At 47.1% G+C, this 24996-nt stretch overlaps 2 protein-coding genes across 2 annotated transcripts in view; both read left to right on the top strand.

Moving 5' to 3' along the window:
• The first annotated feature begins 232 nt into the window (after positions 1 to 232).
• On the top strand, positions 233 to 5876 carry impa2 (inositol monophosphatase 2). The gene is made up of 8 exons (XM_084452794.1): positions 233 to 403; positions 777 to 910; positions 1308 to 1412; positions 1530 to 1575; positions 2007 to 2115; positions 3632 to 3740; positions 3961 to 4112; positions 4503 to 5876. Exons 1-8 carry the CDS (start codon positions 326 to 328, stop codon positions 4640 to 4642), a joined length of 873 nt encoding a protein of 290 aa, XP_084308920.1. The 5' UTR covers positions 233 to 325; the 3' UTR covers positions 4643 to 5876.
• A 1796-nt stretch (positions 5877 to 7672) lies between these two features.
• The window catches only part of LOC311321988 (piezo-type mechanosensitive ion channel component 2-like), a gene marked incomplete at both ends in the record, with an annotated part of 57018 nt that continues 39694 nt past the window's right edge, over positions 7673 to 24996 (top strand). The window contains 3 exons of the mRNA XM_084454001.1: positions 7673 to 7736; positions 13561 to 13656; positions 20231 to 20356. Of these exons, the coding sequence (XP_084310127.1) occupies positions 7673 to 7736; positions 13561 to 13656; positions 20231 to 20356 (286 nt within the window). The remainder of the gene's footprint in view (positions 7737 to 13560; positions 13657 to 20230; positions 20357 to 24996) is intronic.

Raw genomic sequence — 24996 nt, 5'->3', positions numbered from 1 at the left:
TTTGATGGGACATTTTTATTTTTCTGTAAGCTATAGCTCAAGCGGATTTCAGCGAAAATTGTAGGCTAAATTAGCCGACATGCTTCACGGTACCGAACGTCAGATATTTTTGCAGCCTGTGGTGGCGATCTCGTCGATACACGATCGACTGACGAGGACAAAACCGGTTGTGCCCTGATGAACCTGAACTGCGCACACGACCATACGGAACAAACCGGACACCGTAGTAGCCTTGTCGTCACCGCATCAAAGTCAAACAGTTTCGCATTATGCGTGTTGCCGAGTTTTACTCTTCAATATCTTAGTAACAAGCTTCACGAGTAGGATGGCGAGCGCGGACGGCGACAGGTGCTGGGCGGAGTGCATGGATGTGGCTGTGCAGGTCGCCCTGCGAGCGGGCAAGGTAATATTCCGGAGCTGGGGTGGTGAACGGCTGCGGTATAATGCCACTGTCTATGGCAAGCTGCTGAGATCATTCTCAAATACGAGAGAATCGATTCGCAACATTGAGGCAGCGAATAATATTATGTTGTATTGACATCATGTCATCTAACGTTAGTTCTAGGCCCAAATCATAGCAGTTCGTCACAGTACCATGAACCTGCCTGTTTTCAGGGCTACGCCAGGCTGGATGGTAGGGCCATCCCCCACACTGCCCTGGGCTGCTCAGCTGATACAGTAGCATTACCCCACTCTGTTGTACTGTTAAGAGAATCATAGTTTGGTGCTTTTAGCAGGAGTTTTTGTTTATTGTTATTATTGTTGTTGTGGTTTAGATGGTGCAGGAGGCAGTGCTGCAGGAGAAGCGTGTCAGCTCTAAGGCCACGCCCACTGACCTGGTGACGGAGGCGGACCAGCAGGTGGAGGAGCTCATCATCTCCACTCTCAGGGACAGATTCCCCTCACACAGGTGCACACGCATACACTTACACGCCGGTACACACACTCACGCACAGGTACACACACCCACATACAGGTACACTCACATACAGGTACATGCACTTACACACATGTATACACACTCACATACAGTAGGCCTACTTACAGGTACATACAGGTACACACACTCACTCACACATACACACACACAGATGTTCAGAAAGGCCAAAATAAGTGTTAATGTAGGTAACCACACAGCACACAACCCTCACCTCAGGACAGTCAACCTCTAAATTCTGTATGATCACTTGATCCAATTCAACATGTTGCTGCTCACACACAAGGACCTTTTTGGTTAAGTTCAAGCAGCCATGAGGGGCTTTGGGAGAGAAACGATGCTCTCCAGTGTCATAACTTCCTGTTCTCAGGTTCATAGGGGAGGAGTCAGCAGCAGCCGGGGCTGGGTGTGTTTTGACCGACAGCCCCACCTGGATCATCGACCCCATCGACGGAACCTGCAACTTCGTCCACAGGTAGTTATACGTACACTCGCCATGGTAACAGGTAACGACACTCTTGCAGTGGTAACAACAATACCATCACGTTACGTTTTTATTTAGGAAATAAATTGCGTTTTGTAATCTTTTCAGTTTTCCCATGGTCGCTGTCAGCATTGGATTTGCTGTGAAAAAAGAGGTAAGAGAGACGCGGGGTCCCAGAGGAACAATAGATACACAGCTGTATGCATCCTCCAGACTCCCAGAATGACTATCTGTAATGCCGTGTGTGTGTGTGTGTGTGTGTGTGTATGTGTGTCTGTCTGTTTCTGTGTGTCTATCTTTTTCTGTGTGTGTGTATGTCTGTGTGTGTATGTGTCTACCTATTTCTGTGTGTGTTTGTGTGTGTGTGTCTGTTCCTGTGTGTTTGTGTGTCTGTGTGTGTACCTGTTTCTGTGTGTGTCTACCTGTTTCTGTGTGTGTCTATGTGTTTCTGTGTGTGTGTGTCTGTTTCTGTGTGTCTGTGTGTGTGTACCTGTTTCTGTGTGTGTGTCTACCTGTTTCTGTGTGTGTGTGTGTGTGTGTGTGTGTGTGTGTGTGTGTGTGTGTGTGTGTGTGTGTGTGTTATAGGTAGAGTTTGGAGTGATCTACCACTGCTTTTACGGGACTCTGTACACAGGCATGAGAGGACAGGGAGCGTTCTGCAACGGAGTCAGGATCCACGTGTCCAGAGAGACGGGTGAGTACAGGTCAGGGTGACTGTAGGGTTAGCACAGGGGTCAGGAACCTGTGGCTCCAGTGCCACATTTGGCTCCTTGACTGCTCATTGTTGGCTTCTATGTGCATTTAGAATTGGAAATACAATTTACAACTAGACTGCGCCTTTTTTGTTGCTTCGGTTCAGGAAATGAATTTTGCCTACGTTCACTCCACATTTTCTGACATTTCAGAAAACCCTTATATAAAGAGTTTCAAACCTGGAACCAAGCTGGACCGTATCTGTGTGAAATCCGCTGAATGTGTTTGTCGAGTGCACACTTCTGAAGACCATACTGCAGTCAAATAAATACTTTTCGACTTTTCCAAACTACACGAGGCGAGCTCAACATGAAATCATGCAATGAAGAGAGGTTGTCGTTGTGGATTAATTTGTGGATCTGCCCTGTAATTCGTATCCGCTCCAAAATCTAATCAGGTCGGGTACCTTGGGTAGACTATATGTACCAAGTATGAACGTCATAGTTTTTTGTTTTCGAGTTATGGTGCGAACATACATGCCCATCCAGCCACATCTCCACATAAATTTACATACCCACACACATACAGACAGCAGTGAACAACCTACTTGTGCGCCTCACGGTGGTGCAAGTAATTAGTAGTCTAATAAACGACAATACATTTAGTATCAGTGGATATTTTCTCCCTACAAGGCCTTGTCCCAACTAGAAGCTAACAATGAAAAATGTAAAGTTAGGTAAACATGTTGTACGATTCAGGAATAAAATGGCCACAATAAAGAGAAAAGTGCAAAATTTCAAAGAATAATGGAACAACGCAGTCATATAACTCACATGAGTTTCTGGTATTTTTGATATGCAGTTAGAAATTCTCCCACAATGAGAGCAGTATTGAGAGGCTACATTTAAATGCTGTTATAAAGGTGTCCAGTTTAATAGTACCTGTTACCCCGAGTTCAGGTCAGAGTTGAAGGTCAAAGTTAGCAAACCTGCTTCGTATCACACCCTTCTGTTCAATAACCTGACACGCCAGATGATTTGGTTTGCAGTATCAGTGGATCAGCGTTGGTTCTGAGGAATTTGAAATACAACCAGCTACGCTGGGCAGGTTTAGATGTGATGACAGGGAGGAGCGGTTGAAATTATGTTTTGCATAACCATCTGAGAACTTTCCATTGGAAACTGTTTGGAAAAGGTCAGGCACTTTCAAAAATACTTAGCAGGTGATTGGATGAACCATCTGTCTATCACCGTCTGTCACACGCTAAACTCAACCGCATAGCTGTTTATATTTAAAATTCCTCAGAACCAACATTGATTGGCGAGATCGTTTTCTGATCTGGTACAAACGGATCTCTATGGAGAGAATCCAGGCTGATTTGCGAGAGAAACAGCATATGAGCTCGCAAAATCAAGACGGTCTCACAAGGCTTATCTGCTCAAGGGCCCGTTTTTAATATTGTATTGTGGTGTTCTTGTTGTTGTTGTGGTGGTGATGGTGGTGGTGGTGACTGGCAGACCTGTCCAAGGCCTTGATCGTGACAGAGATCGGAGCGAAGAGAGACCCGGCCACGCTGGACATCTTCTCAGGGAACATCAGCAGATTGCTGTCTGCCCCTGCACATGGGTGAGGAGAAGAGAGGGGGGAGGTAGAGGAGAGGTAGAGAGAGAGAGGGAGTGGGGGGACAGGGCAGAAGGACAGGAGAGCAAAAGGGAAGGGGGGAGGGGAAGGAGAGGAGACGATGAGGGGGAAGGAGGGGAGAGGAGAGAGGGGGAGGCAGACGAGCGAGGGGGAGGGGGAGTCGAGGAGAGGAAGTGGAGGATTGTGACGTGTTGTACCCCCCCAGAGTGAGGATCATTGGCAGCTCCACGTTGGCGTTGTGTCTGGTGGCGTGTGGCGCGGCCGAGGGATACTATCAGTACGGCCTGCACTGCTGGGACATCGCCGCCGCTGACATCATCATCAGGGAGGCAGGGGGGTGTGTTCTCGACACCACAGGTAGGAGGACCTTTCTCTCCCTTCTTTTTCTCTTCTATGCTTTCCTCTCTCTTCTGTGTTCCCTTCTCTGAATTTCAACTGTGAAAGCGGAGAAAATCTACAAGAATGTGTGTGTGGGTGTGTGCACTTGAGTGTGTGTGTGTGTTGTGATGTGATGGAGGCAGTGGGCAGTAACAATTGGACCATTGTTGTTAGGAGGAGGTCAGGGTCATGTGAACAATGGCCCTCTGCTCACCCTATTGTGTGTGTGTGGGTGTGTGCGCGCGCGCGTGTGTGTGATGGTGTTCAAATCTGTCAAAATCTCTGTTGTATTTGGATCCAATCAAATGGGGATTCTAAGTGTGTAAAATAATTAAAGTGTGTTTGTGTGCGTGCGTGTGTGTATTCCAGGCGGTCCCCTGGACCTCATGTCCAGGAGGGTTGTTGCAGCGGGGTCTTTGGAGATTGCCAATCACATCATCCAGCAGCTGCAGCCAATCAGCTATGAGCGAGACGACCATGACCCACAGACCCACAGCAGTGAAACCTGACCCGAGCAGACCCTCAACAGTGAACCCTGACCTCAACAGACCCTCAGCAGTGAACCCTCACCCCAACAGACCCTCAGCGCTGAACCCTGACCCCAACAGACCCTCAGCAGTGAACCTTGACCCCAACAGACCCTCAGCATTGAACGCTGACCTCAACAGACCCTCAGTAGTGAACCTTGACCCCAACAGACCCTCAGCAGTGAACCCTGACCCCAACAGACCCTCAGCAGTGAACCCTGACCTCACAGACCCTCAGCAGTGAACCCTGACCCCAACAGAATCAGATTTCCCCATCCCGACCCAGTCACATTGTCTGTGTACCTCAACAAATACACTAACCAGAACCCTGACCAGGACTCTTAACAGTGTACTTACAGGTGCTGTCTGCTCTCTGCTTATATGGCCGTTTCGCCTTTGTATCATTTCTTGGTGATATATTTATACACTGACTTTTTATGTCTCTTTTTATTTTTAAATTTTTACAGTTCTTTTGTAAATATTGCCTCCAGCCAGGGAACAACCTCATACCAGGTGATGTCAGATGATGCAGTAGGTGAAAAATCAGGTGATACAAGCAGGCCTGTGTCTAATGAAGACATGTTTATATTCCTTACTGAACCACTGCCAAGCTGACTGCACAGGAAGGCATCAACCAGATCACCTGATGTGTTATAAAGGATCGCCTGATGTGTTATAAAGGATCGCCTAATGTGTTATAGAGCAGGGGTTCTCAACCTTGTGTAACCTGACACCCACTTTTGATTGTTAAAAATATTCTGAGGACCACCTTCCCAAATACATGAGAAAAAAAAATGGTTGTCCGTCACTTCCCATCCGAGGGCGAGGGAAAGTTTGCGTCCGAGGGAATATTCGCTAGCAAGCTACATTAGCTGAACACTTTCGGATGTGATTGCCGCGGCGATATTCAAACGTTACTGGCCATTATGCAATTATGCATTTTAACTTGACATATTTTATGTGAATTCTTGAGTACCTTTAGATATAAAAAATAACTAGCTTTGTATGTTTTTTTTCTAACCATTTGGTAGTAGGCTACCACTGCCTCTGTGGCCCACTTGATGGTGCTCTGCGGACCACCAGTGTGCCACGGACCACTGGTTGAGAATGGCTGTTATAGAGGATCTCCCAAAATGTTAGAAAGGATCACCTGATATGTTAGAAAAGGATCTCCTGAGATGTTACAGTATAGAGGATCACCTGCCATTTTGTAAAGGAGCTGTTATAAAGGATCACCTGACGTTATAGAAGAATGTGTTATAAAAGATCATTAAAGAGTTTTAACCACTTGAAGCTGCTCTGTTTTATTATCCTGTTGTCATGGTGATCAGGGGGGCTTGGGCCTCTACCCTCTTGTATGGTTAATGCTTTACTGTGTGTTATGATGTATTATACTGCCCGGTATTAGTATTTTCCTGTACAGGGGGTTGCCTGGGTACACTGTGTATCAACAGTGCCTTGGATGAATTTTATGTGTTTATTATGATGTGTTCAGCCTGGCCTCTCCAAGACCCCACGGAGCCCCTCACCTGTGGATGACATCACAGTGCTGATATGCTCTGTTGGCAGAGCTGTGCAGTCGACTCTGAATGTGGCATGGGCCCTAGCAGGTTTTTTGAATGAGGCAAAACTAAATGGGACCAAATGGTCTACCCCTGAACTCATGGTGATCAAAAAACTAAAATAAAATACAAAGCACCACCAGCGCTGTGAGTGGCAGGGCACAGAGGGAAAGTTCGTCACCTACAGTGCTAGTTTAGCCCGACCTCCTACCCCGGACAACTGACGGCCCTTGACACGACCTCCTCGAGGCCGCTAGGTGGCGCCGGGGTCCGCCAGTTCGTTTCTGATGGCTTGCCTATTCACAATTGTAGCCTACGAGACCAGCTAGGATTTCAAGCCCATTGCGCAATCAAGTGAAACAAAACAACCACGCGGATAATTTCGTTTGTCTTTAATCTATCCATGGACAATCGTAGACACGTGGCAATCACTCTGAAGTCCAGCCGAGGGCCTTGCGTGTGGTAGCCTATGATGATTTACTCCATCCAGGCAGAGGCTAGGCTACGCCAGGTTCACAGGCCTGCAAAATAAGCTATGACAGTTTCCACGTTTTACAACTTTTATTGGAGATTCAACTATTGGAGCAGTTATTTAAGCATGTTGGTTACATACATGTAGCCTAAGCACAACTGCATCTGTAGCCTTAGGCTACTCATCACAACTCATGATCAAACTGGTGTCTGACCTCTGTACAGCCGGGTTTATAGCCAGTCCCCGTTAGTCCAGAGAATCTGTACATTCTGCGGGGGTTTGAGTTACCTGACCCGGAGGAAGCTTGGAATGTGGCCGCCACGCCTGCGGGGCCCTCCGGGGCGGGACTAGGGGTGCAACAGAGCCAGGCGTCGATGTCTAACTCCGCCTTCCATTGAGGAGGAGAGTTGGGTCGTTACGAGCTACAGCTGTGCGGAGGCTGGAGCGTCTACTAGGGCTGTAGCTGTTGTTCTGGTGTGTAGAAGTTAGGACACTGATGAGGAACGTGTGATGGACTCCTTGGCGATTACAGATGGAAGTACAACTTTTCACTATTTCAACAAGTGTTTATTGACTTTAGCGGTGTGCTGGAATTTAGTTAAGAATCATGACAAGTTTTGCCAGCAGGTAATGTGAATAGTCTTTAGAGCCGTAGTCCTCGGCGGTTTGCTGCGTTGTAGCCTTGTCTGCTCTTGGAGCGCCTGTCGGCTGCTGCGCACCAGATGTTGGAGGTGTCGGATGTGGACTCTTGCTTAAATAAGGCAGAGGGCGCGTCGGAGAAACTTCTCTCTCCTGCACAGCGCATTTTTTGTGGGACGCAGGCTGCACGCCTCCACCGGAGTACCTAAAGGAGACTGGACTAACGGGACAATGCCCTCTCATCCGGAGGTTAAATCGGGCCGGACAGCAGCGCGGAGATAACCTGAAGTAGCCGCGCGCGCGTGTGTGTGTGTATGTATGTGTGTTTGATAACCAGCCATGGCCTCCGAGCTGGTGTGCGGACTGATCTTCAGACTGTTGCTGCCAGTGTGTCTCACGGCAGGTAAGCTGGTCAAACCCGAGTAACATTCCAATTTTTGTTTTTCATCAAGTCTTTGATAAACTTTTATTCGGCAGATATTGCCTAGGCTATACTCAATAAAGCCCATCTATTCATTACCACAGAGCCCTAACCCTAACGTGATGTTTATTTTTATAGCCTTAATAATTAATTTACCACCTCGTAATAGGCCTAGCGTTCTGCCAGTTAACTGTTTTGTTCACAGTTTAATAAGAATTCTCTTTCTGCTCTTGGGGTAAGATTGAGCAACAAACGTTTTCACATCGTAACATCCTACTGTTTCTGTGTTTGAATCTAACCCTTTTCACAAATAGCTACTAGTTAGGCTACTTTATTTAGGCAGAATAACAATATACTGTAGGCCTACATATTTTATTTATGTCGCCTAACTCAATTTGATCAAAATAAAAACATCATCTCATTGAGCTCAAAGCTGAAAGGCACCAGTCCGCGCCTTTCAAACAACATTTAACATTTTAAACCCTAACTCTGTTATTTTACAAAAATAATTTAAAATGTTCTATTTTAAAATAACGCTGGTCTAGTGACTGTAAACGGAAGTTTATAACCCAGCTGTTTTAAGTGTAGCCGAAGAACAATTCTTTAATCAGTTGAAGGCTTTAAAAAAAAAACTTCATGATGATTTCTGTGTCACAGGCTAGATTATAAATTGTGTTTTAGTCGCCTACTGTACAGATTGCTGATTTTTTAAAAGTTTTCTAAGTAAAGGTCTTGGTGTGTTAGGCCTCTACAGCTCTTCGTGCGTTCAAATTATTTACCCTCTAGATAGGGTTCCTTCCTGGCAATGGTCAGAACTCCTCTAAGTTTAGCTCATAGCCTACATGTCTGCCTAAAATTACTCCTTTTGTATGGGACGGATGCTTGGAGTGACTTTGCTGTTGTTTCATTCAGCCGTAGGGATGTGGTTAGGGTTAGGAATGTATTAGCTGTATTGCAAGTGTGTTGGATGTGTTTGGGTTTGGGTTGACACAGGCCCCATCACCATGAGTGGGTTAGGGTTAGTACTCCAACCCCCATCATCAGGTCTGGGTCTGGGTATGGATTGGGTTTGGTACTCTAACCCCCATCATCAGGTCTGGGTATGGATTGGGTTTGGTACTCTAACCCCCATCATCAGGTCTGGGTATGGGTATGGATTGGGTTTGGTACACTTACCCCCATCATCAGGTCTGGGTATGGGTTATGGTTGATACAGTTCTGTAGGTACGGCACCCCCATAAGCCTTGTTAGGAGCATGGTAACAGATCTTTGTTTAGAGAATTTGTTAAATTAATTGTTGCCTTGGAACAAAAGAGTATCTTCCATGTAATAATTAAAGCGACAGAGAGAAGGGAAGAGAGAGACTGACTAAGAAAGAGAGGGGGAGTGAAAAAGAGAGACGGAGAGGCGTACGGTCATTTCCACGGCACGTTCGACATTTATCCATTTGGACGTGAGCGACGTGAGACTGAGACCAAATCTCACGTCGGGTTTCAGACCGTGGGCACAAGTTTGACAATTGTCATGAGAATGATAGAGAGTGAGTGAGAGAAAAGGAGAGAGCGAGAGGGGGCTAATTAGACAGCATCAATTAGGCTAATTAGTCAGCATCATTCTTGATTAGACCGGTGAGATGAGCTTTTAAATTTGGCTTAGATTGAGATTGCTGCTGCCCAAACACGCACACACACACACACACACACACACACACACACACACATATACACACACACACACACACACACACACACCACGAGTTAAGGTCTTGCAGGGGCAAGTTAAGGGCAGAGCAGCCTTCTCCCAAACCCAACATTCTTCCAGTTTTACCACAATGTTACCCTATTACCCGTTAATCTCGCGTTCTGTTCAGTGGCTTGCGACCTTGTTGATATTAGTGGGATAATAAGGAGTATTTAACACTTAACCCCCTACCTCCTCTTCCTCCTCCTCCTCCTCCGTCCCTAAACCTCATAGTCAGACTATTCATACAGTTTTATCTGAACTGTTTCCTGTCTGTATCTGACAGGGCTGCTACTGAAACCTTACCAGCCAGGGCCAGATATACAGCTCTGCTCCTATACACACACACGCACACACACTCTCTCTCACACACACACACACACACACACACACACACACACACACACACACACACACAGACTCACACACACACGCACACACACGCACACACAAACACCTGAAAGGACCTTTTGTGTCGCCCCAACCTCCAGCCCCCAGCCCTCGGCCCGCCAGCTCCAGGCCGGTCATGAGTTTCACCCTGACCTGTCTGCTGCAGCAGCCTCCGCTCTGCTGGGTACGGCCAGGGCTGATATATGAATCACAATCATCTATTCCCACCTCAGCTAGTAGGGAGTTTTCACCCGACAATGTACCCTTCCACCCGACAATGTCCTTTATTATACTCTAGTGTATTCTATTATTGTATACTCTAGTGTAGTCCTGTGTACTCTAGTATAGGCCACCCTAGTGTGCTCTCATGTAGTATGTTGTGTCTGTCTGGTTCAGCAGACTCAGCAAAATCCACAGCAACAGCAGATCCAGTTACCTGAGAGGGAGGCACCTTAAGGTGGGGGCCTGTGTGTGTGTGTGTGTGTGTGTGTGTGTGTGTGTGTGTGTGTGTGTGTGTGTGTGTGGTGGGGGGGGCCGGGACCTTGTTGGTAGCTCAGACTCTTCCGGCCTGAGGTTTTCTGGCTATAAACCCTGCAGCATCAATGAACTGACATATTTACACCTAACATTAATATTTAGCCTCGATATTATAACTAGGGCACATTTCTGGGTGTATTTAATATGTTTGGGATATCTGCTGGTCAGCTCTGTATTATTGTAATGTCAACATCAATATTAGTCTGGTTGGCCTCAGAGTGTGCCAGGAGGCACAGTGTCCTCTCCGCCAAGAACCGACATAAAACACTCAGTGTGCTAAGAGTCAGAAACTTCTCAAAAACACTCAGTTTGCAGACAGACAAAAACGTCTAGTAACAGGTTGTCAACTCAGTCAGCAGGCAAAAATGTCCGACCAGCCCTTATCAGGGGACTGATATGGAGGCTGGCTGGTATCAGGACAGGCCAGAGCCGTACATGTCACAACGGCTTATGGTGTCTCTAGTTCCAAATCCCAGCAGTATTTTTCAGAGGGTTCTCCCCAGAGCAACAGAACAGTAGAACCCATCTATGTAGCACCTTGTTTTCTAGGGTTGGGATAAGGAATGTATAAGAGTGTATAAGGAACAATATGAGCCTAGTGCGCTTACTGTAATAACTCTTCCTACTGTTGGAGGACAGGGGATTCCTGGTCATCAATTGATCAAGAGAGCTGCAGCGATGTAAAACCAAGTATCTGTGTAACAACTTTGTGTGGTGAAGTTTAGGACTTTTTTAATGCAATATCTATGCTATAAATTGCGCAGTATGGTTCTGAGTGAGCGCGAATGATCATGCATGGTAGTGGGCATGCCGCGCTGTTCGACTATCGGGCGACACGAGCTGCAGCGTAGCCCCGCACACCGCCTGCACAACCCTGAAGCCTCATTCTTCGCTTCCTCACTCACAGCTTTGTCGAAAGCCCATGATGCTGCAGTGTTCTTGAGAGTTTTGCTACCTACTATAACACATTACAGTAACAATGGCTTGTTAGTAGCTTGTGTGAGAGAGAGAAGGTGGGTGAATGAATGGTCTCTTTCATCTCCTATAAGAATCCTGCAATCACAGCTTCACTTATCAAGTGAAGTTTCCCATTGTATTTGGTAACTCCAAACACGAGGTCGACAGTTACTGTAAACAGCACCATAGGGTTAGATGTCCTAGCCTGCACCTGTGACTGGCCACTCGACTAGCCACTAGCCCTCCACAAAGCAACCCCATCTTTTGACTTTACCCAGTAAAGAGTGACTTAGTTAGCCCCTACTTACTTATTTGTTGCTCACCCATGAAGTTGGCATGAGATGCGCTAGTGCCACAGTGTTCCCATCTTGGTAGAATCCTAGGTACCTGCCTGGGACTGTCCCATTAAATGTAGTTGCTCTATGGCGCTAGCCTACCATCAGACCAAAAGGACATCCTCATTGGGGCTTACAGATCTCAGACAGATCTACAGATGTTCTATATACAGATGAGAACTGAATATCACAATGTCAGTGCAGAGCTGCAGCAGTATAATGTTTAGCTGCTGTTCTGTATTCATAACAGGGCCTCAGGGCTCTGCAGCCCTACGATGGGATTGCGGAACAATAATTGATATTTAGAGGCAGCAGAAATATGCAGCGGGATGGAGAGTTCCTGGTTTGATTTCTCCTAATGACTACATTCGGGTTTGTAGACATCCTGTGTCGGTGAGCCGTGGTGACTCAGGCGCAGAGAACAGCTTCCAGCCCATGGACCACCGGGATAGCCTCTTGGTCTGACGTCAGATTTTGCGAGAGACACCGCACTATCCAGCTGTCTCATTCAGGACTGATACTGTGACCGATGAGGCTCATATGCTCAGAGGGTCCATCTCTTGCTGTCTGGTTTAGGGTTCATTATGTGCCATTCTGCCATATTCTATCACATTCTGTGTTTTGTAGTGGTGGTGTAGTGGAGTGTATACAGAGATATACGAAGTACACCCACTTCTTTATTCATGGACCCACAGTTTACCCATGTCATTATCCACCACTAATGTAAAAACTGTAACATTTCTGTTACAGTATACCCACTTCTTTAGTCAGAGTACAGCCACTTCTTTAGTCACAACTACCCTGCAACCCACTGTAGTGTACAGTAGATACACACCCCGAGGACTTCCTTTCTCCAAGACTGTCAGGTGTTGAGGTAGTTCCTGAAGGAGCAGCAGATATACATACTTGAGATCCTCGTGATTGACAGGTCCCCTCTTTGCAAGGCACATTCCGCTCTTCCTATTGACTTTGGCTGATACTCTTTCAGCGCTCAGAGGGCTGCTGTCCAGCGCTCTCACGCTGAGGACATGGACGCTTGGCGGGTAGGGGGGCGACAGAGGAAGTTTCTAGTACGTTCATGTGGCTCCCACAGCAGATAGTGGTGTAGCCAGGTCTGTCTGGTGGAGCAGGACTGAGAGGCTAGACAACACAGAGCAGAGCAATCTCTCAAATCACTGCATGGTTCTGTTTGTTTGTGTGTGTGTGTCTGTGTGTGATGATTGATTGATTGATTGATTTATTTATTGTCTGATTGCTACTACCTCACTATCTCTACTGGGAGCAGAGCTTTGTGTTTGACAGGTCTGAGGTCAGCTATAGCACTGCCTGTACCAGCCAGTGCCGCCACCATACACACATTCCTCAGAAATACTCTGCATGTGTGTGTGTGTGTGTGTGTGTGTGTGTGTGTTCAGACGGACTGGATAGAATAGTGCTGAGGATGGATGTTTGACTGAAACAATATTAGTCAAGGTTGGAGAGATCTTAATGTACATCTCTTGTCTGTGCTGTTCAACTCTGCTTTGGTGCCGCGAGGTGTGTGTTCCCTGAGTAGAGATCTTCATTCAGACTCTGTAATCAAATACCTCACAGCTGACTCTTTTATCTGGCTTCCTTATAATCAACTACTGCACTGAGGTACAGGGGTTTATCATCATCAAGTTACTCTGCTACACAGATGTTCGCTCATGTGTGTGTTGTTCTTATGTGTGTGTGTGTGTGTGTGTGTGTTGGGTTGTTCTTATGCATGTGTTGTGTTTTATATGTGTCGTGTTTGATGTCTATGTGTTTTGTATGTGTTGGGTTGTTCTTACAGTGTGTGTGTGTTTGTGTGTTGTGTTTTGCAGCATGTCTGTTCCGGTACAGTGGCCTGTCGTTGGTCTATCTCATCTACCTCCTGCTCATCCCACTCTTCTCAGAGCCCACCAGGACCACCATGCAGGGTAAGAACCCTAATCCTCACCCTAACCTCCACATATCCCCCACCAGAACCACCGTGCAGGATAAGAACCCCTCACCCTAACCTCCATTCATCCCCCACCAGAACCACCATGCAGGGTAAGAACCCTAACCCTCACCCTAACCTCCACATATCCCCCCCCAGAACCACCATGCAGGGTAAGAACCCTAACCCTCACCCTAACCTCCACATATCCCCCACCAGAACCACCATGCAGGGTAAGAACCCTAACCCTCACCCTAACCTCCACATATCCCCCACCAGAACCATCATGCAGGGTAAGAACCCTAACCTTCACCCTAACCTCCACATATCCCCCACCAGAACCACCATGCAGGATAAGAACCCTAACCCTCACCCTAACCTCCACATATCGCCCACCAGAACCACCATGCAGGGTAAGAACCCTAACCCCAGTGGCGTATTTAGGCATGGGCGACATGGGCAGCTGCCCAGGGCGGCATTTCGCAGGAGGCAGCAAGAGGAGCAGAAAAAGAAAACAGAAGAACAAAAAAAAACTCTGCGAAAAGAAAGTAAACAAATACTAAAATCCCTTATAAGTAAATCAATATACAGCCAGTTTGGCCTGAAATAAGCAGTTGTGATATTAAGACACCAAAGTAAGATTCCTTTTCATGAAGTAGCAATGAAATTACATCATCAAGATCTCTTCTACCTTTTTGGAAACAGGTAACATCCCTCTCATTGCCTAGTAAAAAGACACACACAAAAAACAGCAAGACTGAAGATCAGATGTTGGGCAAGAAGCTCTTACTGCCTCTGTTTCCCATCAGACACACAGCTGGTACCACTGTCACAGACCACTCTCAGCTCAGACCACCCTTGTTCAGCTAACCAGAGACTAGAAGGGATTAAAAAAAAAAATCCCCTCCCTGGGGTGTGGTTGCCATTTTATTAACTGGTAGATTGTTACACCCACTGCTGCACATACAGTAGTAGAGTGTGGGGAGAGTGTACTGACCTAAACTTATGTGTACCTGTAGGCCTACCACTTGATACACAACAATTTTCACCTGCTGGAGGGGGCTTTAACTCTAGAGGAGGCTACATGATGGCTGCTTAGTGTCAGAAGGACCTGAATGCAACAGAAGGTCAGAGTTGGTAGGAGGTTGAGGAGAGGTAGAGTATAGTAGAGCTACAGTAAAGTATAGTAGAGATAGAGTAGAGTATAATTGAGCTAGAGTATAGTAGAGCTACAGTTGAGTATATTAGTGGTTGAGTAGAGCTACAGTAGAGTATATTAGTGGTTGAGTAGAGCAACAGCAGAGTATAGTAGAGCTACAGTAGAGTATAGTAGAGCTAGAATAGAATATACTGTAGTACAGGTGGAGTAGAGCTGCCGTAGAGTGTAGTAGAGACTGTAGTCACTTGCCGTGATCATATGAAATGTGAAGAAGGCAATTTGAGATTACCTTGAGCTCCAGCTACTCAAACAGGTGCCTGTCTATGGTGCAACCTCACTGGAAGACACTGAAATTCAACAGATGGCTCAGCAATGAGCACATGAAATCTGGGGCGGGTAATGTAAGATTAGGAAGAGGGGTGGTGTTCGTGGGAAGAGGGCGAGGAAGTTAGATTAGACATCTAACTCATGTAATGAGCGCCAGCCTGATCTCATCCCAGTGTTGGTACCACCGTAGCGCCTGCTGCTCTTTATCACAACAGACATTCTCCGGGTCTGACTCACTCCATCTGCTCCGCCTCACCACCCCCGGACTGTCTGACACAGGCCTCCACAGGGTCATCTCACCGCCCAGCCTCCAGGGAGCTTGACTCACCAGTCAGTCCCTAAATGCGTAGTCATTAGGGCGTAGGTTTGTTCAGGTTTGAACCAATCCAAAGTTTTTAGGGTGTAGGTTAGTTCAGGTTTAAACCAATTCTACTCAGTATAGGCGTAGGTTTGTTAGTGGCGGTCTTCGCCGTCGTTCTAGCGACTATCTTGACTATCTTGAAATCCCCAGACGATTGGTAGGCAGGGATCTCGGATTGTCTGGTATCGTGAGACTACCAGGTAACTGCAACTAATGTGCGAACCCCACCCGTCTGGCATCCTACGCAACATAAATCAAGAAACCCTTACATTTGAATTGTATCAAATACTATACAGTCATAGTATGAGGTGAATGATCACATGTCCATAACCTTGGTGTACCAGGTGTGTGTATGAAGCCTGCTGGTAGGTAGTAGGTGTACCAGGTGTGTGTGTGTGTGTGTGTGTGTGTGTGTGTGTGTGTGTGTGTGTGTGTGTGTGTGTGTGTGTGTGTGTGTGTGTGGCAACAGGGGTATCAGGTGTGTGTGGCTGGGTTGTAGGTAGCATGTGTACCAGGTGTGTGTGGCTATGTGGTAGGTACTGTAGCAGGTATACCACCCTGGTGTGTGTGTGTAGATGATAGGTATCGCAGAATGTGTACCAGGTGTGTGTGTAGATGATATGTACAGCAGCAGGTGTACCAGGTGAGTGGTGTGTGAGGAAAGGAGATGCACTTGTGAGTTCTGGCGAATAGTAGTACTAATAGGCTTTTCCTATGTTAAATGCAATTATTGTAAGTCGCTATAGATAAAAGCGTCAACTAAAGGACTGTAATGTAATGTAAAAATGTAGTGTGTGTGTGTGTGTGTGTGTGTGTGTGTGTGTGTGTGTGTGTGTGTGTGTGTGTGTGTGTGTGTGTGTGTGTGTCTGTCTGTATGTGTGGATTGTAGCTGCAGCAGGTGTGTGTGGGTGGGTGAGTGGGTGGTAGGTACCGTAGCAGGTGTACCAGGTGTATGTGTGTGTGTGTTTGTGTGTGTGTGTGTGTGTGTGTGTGTGTGTGTGTGTGTGTGTGTGTGTGTGTGTGTAGACGGTAGTTTCAGCAGGTGTACCAGGTGTGTGTGGACGGATGGCAAATGGGATGTGGTCCAGTGAGTGTGAAGGATGAGGTGATTTAACGCTCCCTACTGCACTCCTGCCATGTCCAGACATCACCACAGTAGAAGTGGCCCTGCTCAGAGCTGCAATACAACAGCATAAACATCACACCACAGAATCACCTCAGACCAACCAATCACACCACAGAATCACCTCAGACCAACCAATCACACCACAGAATCACCTCAGACCAACCAATCACACCACAGAATCACCTCAGACCAACCAATCACACCACAGAATTACCTTAGACCAACCAATCACCATCCAGGTTTCCTAGAGCTGTTCCTCTGCCTGACTCACAGGGGTTAAACTCCTCCCACACCTTTGTGTACTCTGGCTTTGGGTCTGACATACTTACAGTCCACAGGCCTGCCCCAACACGCTACATGTGTGTGTGTGTGTGTGTGTGTGTGTGTGTGTGTGTGTGTGTGTGTGTGTGTGTGCGTGTGCGTGTGTATGTGTGTGTATGTGTGTGTATGGAGACTCTTGTCTGGGGCCCTATAGTGAACGTCTTCCTCGCAGGCAGAGCAAAGAACAATGATGACGTCACTGACAGGCATTTCTCTTTGCTGTTTGTCTGACTACTCTCACACACAAACACACACAAACACACACACACACATACACACACACACACACACATTCTGTACGTCATGGTCCAGTGAGACCTGCAGGAGACACCAGGCTTTCCTGAGGAAGCAGCTCAAGGGTGTTGTCACCGAGGCGGAGAGGTCCGAGCCCCGTGTCTGTTTTCCGCAGGAAGTCTGTGACTCAACGTCCTCCCCACTTCCTCTTCCTGTGTCTCCCAGAGTCCACCGCTGCTCAGCCAGGCCTGGCCCTGTCTCTCAGCTTGCTCTGTGCCCACCTGCACTATCTCAGCGTGCTCTACCTCTGCCAGCTCTCAGCAACCCTCTATCTGTCTGCTCCTATCTACCTAGTCTCAACGCCAGACCCATGAGAGTTCTTTCGCTGATACACTACGTAAGCTACGCTAACTACGTTACCGCATGCTACAGATCTCTCTATGGGTCTGGGACACTTGATGCAAAAATCTGCTGCTCAAATCCTGCCAATTCATTGGTTTCGCAGGAACCCCCTCGCGATCAGGCGTTCCCACTCATAGATATGCCCCGCCCATCTAACCTGGGCTAGCGTTTCTCATTTGCTGCTACGACCTGTCACTCTTTCTAATTTTGAACCTTCGATACGCCCTCTGAACACCAGCTTGGGCAGCGAAGTCGCACAGACTCTATTATGTAGTATGCGGAGTGCAGCGATTCAATGTAATATTTCAGTCTGGAGAGAGACTACCTGCCTCTATCTCAGCCTGCTCCTCTATCGGCTTCTCTGTCTACTCCTCTATCAGCCTGCTCCTCTATCAGTCAGCTCCTCCATCGGCTCCTCTATCAGCAGGTCCGCCGCATCAGCCTGTTATCAAAACTGTTATTAAAAGGAGATTAAATGTATGTCAGGTGGGTCCTGACAAGAACAGTTCCAGAGTGTGTACGAGAGGACTGCAGTACTCTGTGTCTTCAGAATCAGTCAGTCTGTCTGTCTTTCTGTCTGTCTGTCTATCTATCTGTATGTGTGCTGGTCAGTCCACCCTCCCTGTCTCTGAGGAGTAGCCTAGTTCTGTCTGTTGGCTGAGGCTACTGCTCTGAACACTTCTTTGTCCATTGACCAGGTTCCCTTGCAGCTACTGGCTCCAGAGTGCTGTGTGGGTATCGGGCCTGGGCTGTGAGTCACATCATGAAGGATGAGTAGAGACTAGCTGGCACTGTGTTTTCCCGATGGAGTCAATCTACAATAGCTCTGTTGTTAGCCCATTAGCCCTAACCTTATAGCTGTAGCATGAGCTCTAGAGTTAGCTCTAGTATTCCAGGGCTAGCGCTAGAGCTCAGGGCTAACCCTAGCCCTGACATTACAGTAGATGTACATAGACGTAGGGTTAGCCCTCCAAAGTTAGATGCAGCGTTAGTCCTGAATTTTAGATGTGGCACTAGGCCTGATGTTAGAACCTACTGTCAGTCTTTAGCAGTAGCGTTAGTCTTAGATGTAGCATTAGAGCCTGCTGGTTGTTGTTGTTGTAGGTAGGAAACATGACATTAAACGTGTGCCTGCGATGTTAACGACTGTCCACTGCTCACTCCAGCGCTCATCTAGATGTCTAGAGCTCTGGCTTATTAACTCTAATAGTCCATTTGAGGCACTTCACCAGAGGCACACGTGACAGTCACATGTGGCCACTGCTGCTCCTTGGAGGGTGGAGTGAAGCTCCAAAGCGCACTCCAGCACAGCACTGTGGAAATGGGCCCAGTAGCTCCATGTACAGTAGTGTGACTGAGGTGTGTGACAGTAACAGTGTTAGTAGCCTCCGTTTCTTTTTCTGGAGACAGCAGCTTTAGCTCTCTATTCTGAACAAGTTCCTCTCCTCTTCCTCCTGTCTTTTCCTCCGCATCCACGTCATCAAAAGATCAATACCAATCCACTTGGTCAAACGGATCGAGATGCTTCAGAAGCCTGACCACCACTGTAGATCACTACTGCAGCAGCTGATCTACTCTGCCTGTGATCAGCTTACCTACTCCTCTCATGTTCCTCCTCTATAAGAAGATGATGTTTATGGCCATGGCTGTTAGCCAAGCTAGATAACCACCCTTAGCTGCCGTTAGCCAAGCTAGTCAGCTCCACAGCCTCTGTTAGCCAAGCTAATCAGGTCCATAGCTGCTGTTAGCCAAGCTAGCTAGCCAGCTTTTTAGCTGCTGTTTGCTGGACCTGCTCTAGTCAGGTCCCTAGCATTCAGTCCTGTTCTATGGTTGTAGCTTTCAGAATGAACATGACTTGAACCCCGAGGTCAGAGGTAAAAGGCATTGCTATAGAGAGAGGTAAAAGAGCTAGGCCTGACTCACATAGGCGTGACTGTTCGCTGTGACGAGTCAGCCTTCCCGAGCAAAACACACACACACACACACACACACACACGTATACAGACACACACACTAAACTCACAGCTGCTCCTCATTCAGGCTTCCTGTGTGAGTATCATGTTTCTAGGCCTGGGTCTCTCTCTCTGCTGCATCTGGAAATGTCCTGCTGCCCCTGCTAGCTACAGCAAAGATATATTCTAATGTCTACAGCACATGTGTATTATAATGGCTACAGGACAAAGATGTTCTACTACAGGACTAGTGCAGGACTGAGATGTTCTACATGACACGTTCTACTGCAGGATAGCGATGTTCTGCAGCACAGCTTTATTCTAATGACAAAGATGTTCGACTACAGGTCAAACATGTTCTACAAGACACATATGTTCCACTGCAGGACTGAGATGTTCTACGTGACAGATGTTCTACTGCAGGACAGGGATGCTGTACAGGACAGATATAGGCCCTGTTCTACTGGCTACAGAACAGATATGTTGTGTGTGTGTGTGTGTGTGTGTGTGTGTGTGTGTGTGTGTGTGTGTCTGTGTGTGTGTGTGTGTGTGTGTGTGTGTGTGTGTGTGTGTGTGTGTGTGTGTGTGTGTGCATGCGTGTTCTGGTGTGTGTGCACACATGTGTATCCTCAACTGCTGACTCCTCTCTCTCTCTCTCTCTCTCTCTCTCTCTCTCCCTCTTTGTTCCAGGTCATACAGGCCGTCTTCTGAAATGGTTGTGTTTCACCAGCCTGAGCTTCCTGCTGCTGCAGATCATCTACCAGGTCCTCATCTCCAGCCTGCTGGCAGGGGAGCACCTGGAGCCCAGCTTCAACTGTGAGATCTGACCCCTGACCTGCACTGTCACCTCTAACCCTCCCCCTGACCAACCGTGCTCTTAGATCATTCCAGTGTATTTTTCTAGGGAGTTCTAGGGCCTTATTTGCGTGCCTGGGCTAAGGGCTAAGTTTTGATCCGTCACAAACAAAACATTTCTTGCCACTGCCTAGTTTTGTGTACAATGTAGACGTATCAAACTCGCAATTATCAAACGTCTTTACTGCGCACCAAACTTGTCGGACGCAAGAAATATTGAGTTTATGACGGACCCTTAGAACTTAGCACTTAGCCCCGGCACGAAGAATGAAGAAGAAGAATTCTTTATTTGTCATGCGGCACTTGACTCAAACACACGTAGTAATGGGAGATTAAATGCTTCTCCTGCTCTTCACACATCCCGTCATCCTTCCCACAACGGCAACCAGGAGCAGACAGTAGGCAGCGTGTGTGTGCGGGGACCAACCAAGTGCTCATGTCCGTCTTCGTCAGGGACAGACAGCGTTAGCGATCTGCTCTTCTGCGTGTATTTCATATTGGGTTCTTTTGGGAGGAAACCCTCGCGAACACGGGGAGAACATGCACACAGAAAAGCCCGGAGACCTTCTTGCTGTGAAGCGTGGCTCCATCACTTGCGACCAACGTGCCACACATGAACGATTTTTGGGGTTCGGTGTTTTGCTCAAGGACACTTCGGAACCGAGGACCTTGCAATCCCCAGCTTCCAGAGCTACGTGCCGCCCCGCGAAAATAGGGCCCTAGTGTTCTAGTCTAGTTGCAGTATTCTAGCCTAGTGTTCTATCTCTCTTCTGTGTTCTAGGTGCAGTCTTCTAGAGAGCATTGTGGTGTACCGTCTTCTAGAGAGTGTTCTAGTGCTGTGGTGTGTGAAGAGTGTTCTGGCATGTAGACAGAGTGCCACCGCAGAAGAAAGTGAGTGACACCTGGGCTGGAGAAGGGTGAGAGTAGGTCACCCAGGCTTGACCCACGACCAGGCTAGGGTCAGGGTACACACACACACACACACATTCATACATTCAAATACGTACATCTTCCTCAGACCGCCCATGTCCCAATAGCAATAAGCCACAACATCTGCACTCAAGATGGGGTTGAACAGTGAGAGGGGAGTGACATGCTCTGTTTAGGTCAGACCCCAGCCAATCAGAGTCCAGACAGTCTCTCTCTTGCCCCAGAACCCTCTAGGTGGCAAAGTGGGCGGAGCAATACCTAAACAGAATGAATCCTTTCCCAGCCTTTCTTATGTCATTATTATTATTATTATTATTATTATTATTATTAATTAGGCTACAAAGGACCTGAACAAAAAGGTTGACATTCAAAACTTATTCAAGCTCAATGTTTTGCATATGGCTTTGTGCCTTAAAAAACTGCAATGAAATGCACTTAATAGCTTGAGAAAGTGTTAATGGAGATGCACAGCATGCATAACATGTGAAAGGTATTCACCCCCACTTGGACTTTTTCACATTTTATTGTGCTTGTTTTGTCACTGATAAACACAAAGTACAATGCAAAGTGAAAAAAGATGTTTCTACAGTAAATTAATTAGAAAAAAACTTTAAATAATTTATTGCATAACTAGAAATGGTGCTCAGAGAGCACAGACCTCTGCCCATGAATGCATTTCATGGCTCTGTGTTTGCGCATGAGCATGCGAGCAGGACATGTTTGGTATTCATTCGTCATGTATGGTGCTGCATTCGTTAGGTTGAGGGCTTTATGCCAGTCCAAATCCCGTGTCTCTGTGACCTTCCCATGTCAAGATATGGCCTTTTCAATTCCCCCCATTGACATTGGGGGAATTTTTCACTGCGGAGCACAAAAAATGAATGGAGGTGAAAGGCTGACCGGGCGGCTCGTGGTCCCACCCCATGATTCGGATCCGCTCCAAAATGTAATGGGTTCTTAGTTGACCCATGCTACAATCAGTCTTGTAGTTGTAGCATAAACCTGGTCTACCTGTTACATTGTGCTATTGTTTATTTATTTATTTATAAGGGACAATACAAACAACACTGTCACAGGTTACAACTAGAAATGGTGCTCAGAGAGCTCAGACCTCTGCCTCTGAATGCATTTCGTGGCTCTGTGCATGTCAAAATTTAAAGGACCCTACCAGTCTAAATACTGTATGAGTTGATCTCCTGAAACTAGTCATCCAAAGTATATCACATTACCGCAATCCATTTTCCGAAGTAAATGTCACATTAAAATATATTTGCATTTTTGCGTTTTACTTACATTTCAAAAGTTGAACGTGATGGCTTCAAAACCTATTTTTAAATTGTTCCCTTGTTGTTCTGATAAACTCGCCCTGGTTAGTTTCAAATAATTTTCAGTTGTTATTTCAGTAGTTTCAGTTGTTAACTTTTTTTTGGTAATTAATTAAGGAAAGTCAATTTCTCACTTTGAGTGTTTTGTGTTTAGCAGTGACAAGTTGTAAATTTGATTCCAAGTTGTAACACTATAAAATGTGAAAAAGGGGGGCATGAATACTTTTTATAGGCACTGTTTGTTTGCGCGCTGTACAGATATTTTACTCAACTGGGAATCTGATCTCCAGACTGGACAGTCTCACAGAGATCTCAGTGTGGCGCCTTTGAAAATGTCTAAGGTCTGAAGTCAGGGTGGACTAGTGGAGAGTGATGCAATGTGTGTGTGTGTGTGTGTGTGTATGTGTGTGTGTGTGTGTGTGTGTGTGTGAGTGTGTGTGTGTGTGTGTGTGTGTGTGTACAGTATGTACAGTATTTACAGTCTTTCTGTCTTCTTCATGATTGGTCCATAGGTAAGGTCTGTTTCTGAGACTGAAGCACGTCTAGTATTTCACACAGAAAGGTCAACACATCAGTAAAATGTATCTGTGACATGGTGTGTGTGCGTGTATGTGTATTTCCGTAGAATGTGTGTGTGACTGGCTGTACATATCTTGGGTTTCATGAAGGTCAGTCAGAAGGTATCTACTGTGTTATGAAGACCAGGCATCAGGAGGCTTGCTTCTGCTCTCTTCCAAGGTTAACCAATCAGGAGGTAGTTCACGCCAGCTATCTTCCAGGGGTAACCAATCAGGACGTAGCTCACATCTGCTATCTTCCAAGGGTAACCAATTAAGAGATCACATCTCATCCCTTCCCGCTTCAGTATCCACGTGTGAAATCACAGTGTACAGGAAGCTCAGAGTGAAACAGGAAACAGTCATTCACACAAACAGGCTCTTATCTGCTGTCCAGACATCATCACTGTTTCCTCTGGTTCTATACCTCAAACACTGCTGGTCTGGGGTACAGTCTACTGGGGTAGAGTGGGGGGCTAGAGGGTGTTAGTGGGGAAGAATGTAGGGCTGGAGGTACAGCGGAGGTACTGGGGAAGAGTAGTACTGGTGTAGAGTGGAGGTACTGGGGTAGAGTGGTACTGGGATGTGGAGAGCTGCAGCCTAGTGGCCATACAACCGAAATGCAAAGTAGAGAGAGCAGACGTGTCCAGTTCCTCTGGCTGTTTCAGTCTCATTTCATCAACAACCAGCTCAGAACTGCATCTCATCTCAGGGTTATTTCCGGTTTCTGAGGATTTCCCTATAGGGATATCTTTTTAAAACCCTTTCTGCTTCCTGGTAGAAACCTGCGTTGGTAAAACGTTTGTAGAACTTGTGATGGTGAAGGAGAGGAGAGGAGTCGAGGGGGGAGGAAAGGAGAGGAGAGGGGACGAGGGGAGAGGAGAGACTCAGTAGCAGCTGACAGGGCATCTGACCGCGCTGTGGGCTCCCAGCACGAGAGAACGGTCCCAGTTCTCCTCCTCTGCTTGGATCTAACCATTAATAGGCCTTTGTTTACTGCACTGTTTTACTTTGTTTACTGCACTGTGTGTGTGTGTGTGTGTGTGTGTGTGTGTGTGTGTGTGTGTGTGTGTGTGTGTGTGTGTGTGTGTGTGTGTATGCATGCGGGTCCATTTGTGCATGTATTGCATTCAATCAGAAACTATGCTGTGAGACTTGACATACATCAGACTTTAGGTCATATCAACTGGCCAACCAGCCAGTCAGCCAGCCAGTCAGTCAGTCAGTCAGTCAGTCAGCCAGCCAGCCAGCCAGTCAGTCAGTCAGTCAGTCAGTCAGCCAGCCAGCCAGTCAGTCAGTCAGTCAGTCAGTCAGTCAGCCAGCCAATCAATCAATCAGTCAGTCAGTCAGTCAGTCAGCCAGCCAGCCAGTCAGTCAGTCAGTCAGTCAGTCAGCCAGCCAGCCAGCCAGTCAGCCAGCCAGCCAGTCAGCCAGCCAGTCAGTCAGTCAGTCAGTCAGTTAGTCAGTCAGCCAGCCAATCAGTCAGTCAGTCAGTCAGCCAGTCAGCCAGCCAGTCAATCAATCAGTCAGTCAGTCAGTCAGTCAGTCAGTCAGTCAGTCAGCCAGCCAGTCAGTCAGTCAGTCAGCCAGCCAGTCAATCAACCAGCCAGCCAGCCAGCCAGCCAGCCAGCCAGCCAGCCAGCCAGTCAGCCAGCCAATCAATCAGTCAGTCAGTCAGTCAGTCAGTCAGTCAGTCAGTCAGTCAGCCAGTCAATCAATCAATCAATCAGTCAGTCAATCAGTCAGTCAGTCAGTCAGTCAGTCAGACAGACAGTAAATCAATCAGTCA

Source organism: Borostomias antarcticus (assembly GCF_949987555.1).
Source record: "Borostomias antarcticus genome assembly, chromosome: 2".
NCBI classification, from domain to species: domain Eukaryota; kingdom Metazoa; phylum Chordata; class Actinopteri; order Stomiiformes; family Stomiidae; genus Borostomias; species Borostomias antarcticus.
This window is presented reverse-complemented; position numbering and strand designations above follow the sequence as displayed.

Coding starts and splice junctions, on each gene's coding strand:
- impa2 (XM_084452794.1), top strand. CDS start 326: ATGGCGAGCGCGGACGGCGACAGGTGCTGGGCGGAGTGCATGGATGTG. Junction 404..776: donor TCGCCCTGCGAGCGGGCAAG/GTAATATTCCGG, acceptor GTTGTGGTTTAG/ATGGTGCAGGAGGCAGTGCT. Junction 1,576..2,006: donor GATTTGCTGTGAAAAAAGAG/GTAAGAGAGACG, acceptor TGTGTGTTATAG/GTAGAGTTTGGAGTGATCTA.